This window comes from Penaeus monodon, chromosome 9 (assembly GCF_015228065.2).
Source record: "Penaeus monodon isolate SGIC_2016 chromosome 9, NSTDA_Pmon_1, whole genome shotgun sequence".
In the NCBI taxonomy this organism is placed as follows: domain Eukaryota; kingdom Metazoa; phylum Arthropoda; class Malacostraca; order Decapoda; family Penaeidae; genus Penaeus; species Penaeus monodon.
The window spans coordinates 43791605-43794104 of record NC_051394.1 but is presented as its reverse complement, the minus strand read 5'-3'; the positions used below and the strand labels follow the sequence as shown (position 1 = coordinate 43794104).

Genomic DNA, 2500 nt, shown 5'->3' with positions numbered 1-2500 from the left:
TCTGAAATTATCGGGGGTGGGTGGGGGGCTCGATATGGTCAGAAAGGGATTGACTCTCCGCCAATTTAAACATCATGGGGGAGGTTATGTCTACGGAAAGTAATCTAGGCAATATTACGGCGGCCTCTAAAGGGAATAGTATATGGTATTGTACTGATACTGAAACATAGCCCACGAGGCAGGCGAGTAAGTCTTCTCCACAAACTGACCGGTCTTTGTCACAGACAGGGCAATTTGTCGGTGATATGAAAACGGTTCCGGTACAAGTATTGAGGGAGGAATGAGGCTAGGCAGGAATGGGATTACCAGTGAAGTCAGCCAGGGTAGATAATGCTTTAGCTTGGGATTCGAATGTAACTGGGGGGGAAACCATCCGGCGACTGCGGAAGGAAACTTTGCCTTTGCATGTTTTTGGAGACATTAATGGAAGTGGAGTGTTGTGAGAGTAAGGCACTGTAGAGGGGATCACGAAAAATCTATCCCATTTGGCTGGACTAACTAGAGCATTCAAAAAGTTTGTAGAGGCGGGGTAGTTGAAGGACATGTGGAAGAGGGAGTAGCGTTGAAAGAGGTAGCACTGCGGAGAGGTGGACGATACGGCTACAGTGTAGTAATTAGAGAGAGGGGGTCGTAGATGAAGAAAGTTGTGGGGTGGAGGAGATGCAGTAGAGAATGTTCGAAGAGGAGCAATGTTTCCGGAAGGTTGAGTAATGACCTGGGTGGATGATTTGAATTGGATTGAGGATGGATTAGTAGTAGCAGTGTTCAGAGCTGTGGTCAGTGGAGAGCCTGGGGTCAGGGTTAAATTAAAATCAGTTGAGCTAGATGGCAAATGGGCAAGCCTCATTGCCCCTAAGAGGAGTACAAAATCTTTATTATTGGCCATGTTACGCCTTGAGTATGTTGAGAAGAAACAGCCGGGCAATTATATTGTATATAACACTATGAACGCCTTAAATGCAAATATCTATATAGATCGCAAGACCTAACATTTATTCCTACTATGCTAGATTTTCCTCTTTTACACTTACTGTTTGCCTTGAAACACATGGTTCAACCGATTCCCACAATGGCCAATGATGGTAGTGGTGTTGGTCTCATTTGTACACGGCTGTACATTCAGTCTACTAGATACGTCATCACGGTTGTGGCAATGGTGATGGTAATACAATTATAAGAACGATGGCAAAGATAATGACAACAGTAATAATCACAATGATAACAACAACGCATTCTTCCGCACAATAGATGGGTTGCCTGGCTGGGCGATTTTCGTTATGGTTCTCATCTTGACCGGTCTTTGCGTCTCCGCCTCCTGCGTCGTCAGGAGGAGGAGGAAGACACAACGCCAAGGGACCGCTTAGACAGAGGTAAATTCTTTAGTAAAATAATTTTTTGTTCTTTTTTTCCCACTTGTGATGTATGTTTACTTTGTTTGGTGTGTGTTTCTTTTTTATGATTCATAACGCTTATGTCATATCATTTCTCTCTCTCTCTCTCGTACTTGTGTCGGTCTGTCGATCAATCGTCAATCGATAAGTATACACATTAATGTATGGATAGATGCCTGTACATATACATGTGTGTGTGTGTACATATTTTATATTTATATATATATATATATATATATATATATATATATATATATATATATATGTGTGTGTGTGTGTGTGTGTGTGTGTGTATGTATGTATGTATGTATGTATGTATGTATGTATGTATGTATGTATGTATGTATGTATGTATGTATGTATGTATGTATGTACGTTTCTTATTGGAGGCATCTTGACATTTTTGCAATTGTTATAATATTGAAGTGAGAATGTGAAAATGATAAAACTATTGTGTTACTTTGTATATTTTCTTAGGTTTTATACTATTGTCTTACATAAAAAATTACATATAAATAATTGGTACTAAAATCATACACAAATATAATAGCAAAATGGCTTTAAATTCTATGTTCAGGCATGATAATTATATTACTATGATTTTTGGGAGATGATATAAAAGTATATACTGCTTCTAAGCTTTGCCTGTCTTTAAAATCATTTAAAATAAAATGAATAAGAAGACTATAATGTGAAACTCTACATAGTTATAAAATAGTTAGCCCTGAGTCACATGCTTGAACTGTAGCTACTGCAAGAAACTTCAGTAACGAGGAATTCTAATCATCTTAAAGTTTAATTCTTGCGGAAAGATGACCTTGAACAATGTGGGAAAAATTAAGAAAATACAATGTCTAAATGAAAAAGTTGAGCATACAAACCAGATTCAGGAGGCACTGCTAAATGCAAATAATCTTGGAGTCCTTCTCATATTAATACAAAGTCATGGAAAGCTGGAGAGTTTACAACTATTTCCAGTTACATAAAAATATTGACATGTAATGAATGTTATACAAAGTTCAAAAACATGAAATAAATTTAGCCAAAGGTGTTTCATAAATTAAACAAATGTCACATTTCATGTTTTTTTTTTTTTTTTTTTTTTTTTT

At 37.3% G+C, this 2500-nt stretch overlaps 1 protein-coding gene across 1 annotated transcript in view; it reads left to right on the top strand.

The window, feature by feature from the left end:
* LOC119577191 overlaps positions 1-2500 on the top strand; it is a 10700-nt gene that overhangs the window by 7838 nt on the left and 362 nt on the right. The window contains exon 9 of the mRNA XM_037924924.1: positions 1249-1370. Coding sequence (XP_037780852.1) covers positions 1249-1364 — 116 coding nt within the window. The 3' untranslated portion in view covers positions 1365-1370. The remainder of the gene's footprint in view (positions 1-1248; positions 1371-2500) is intronic.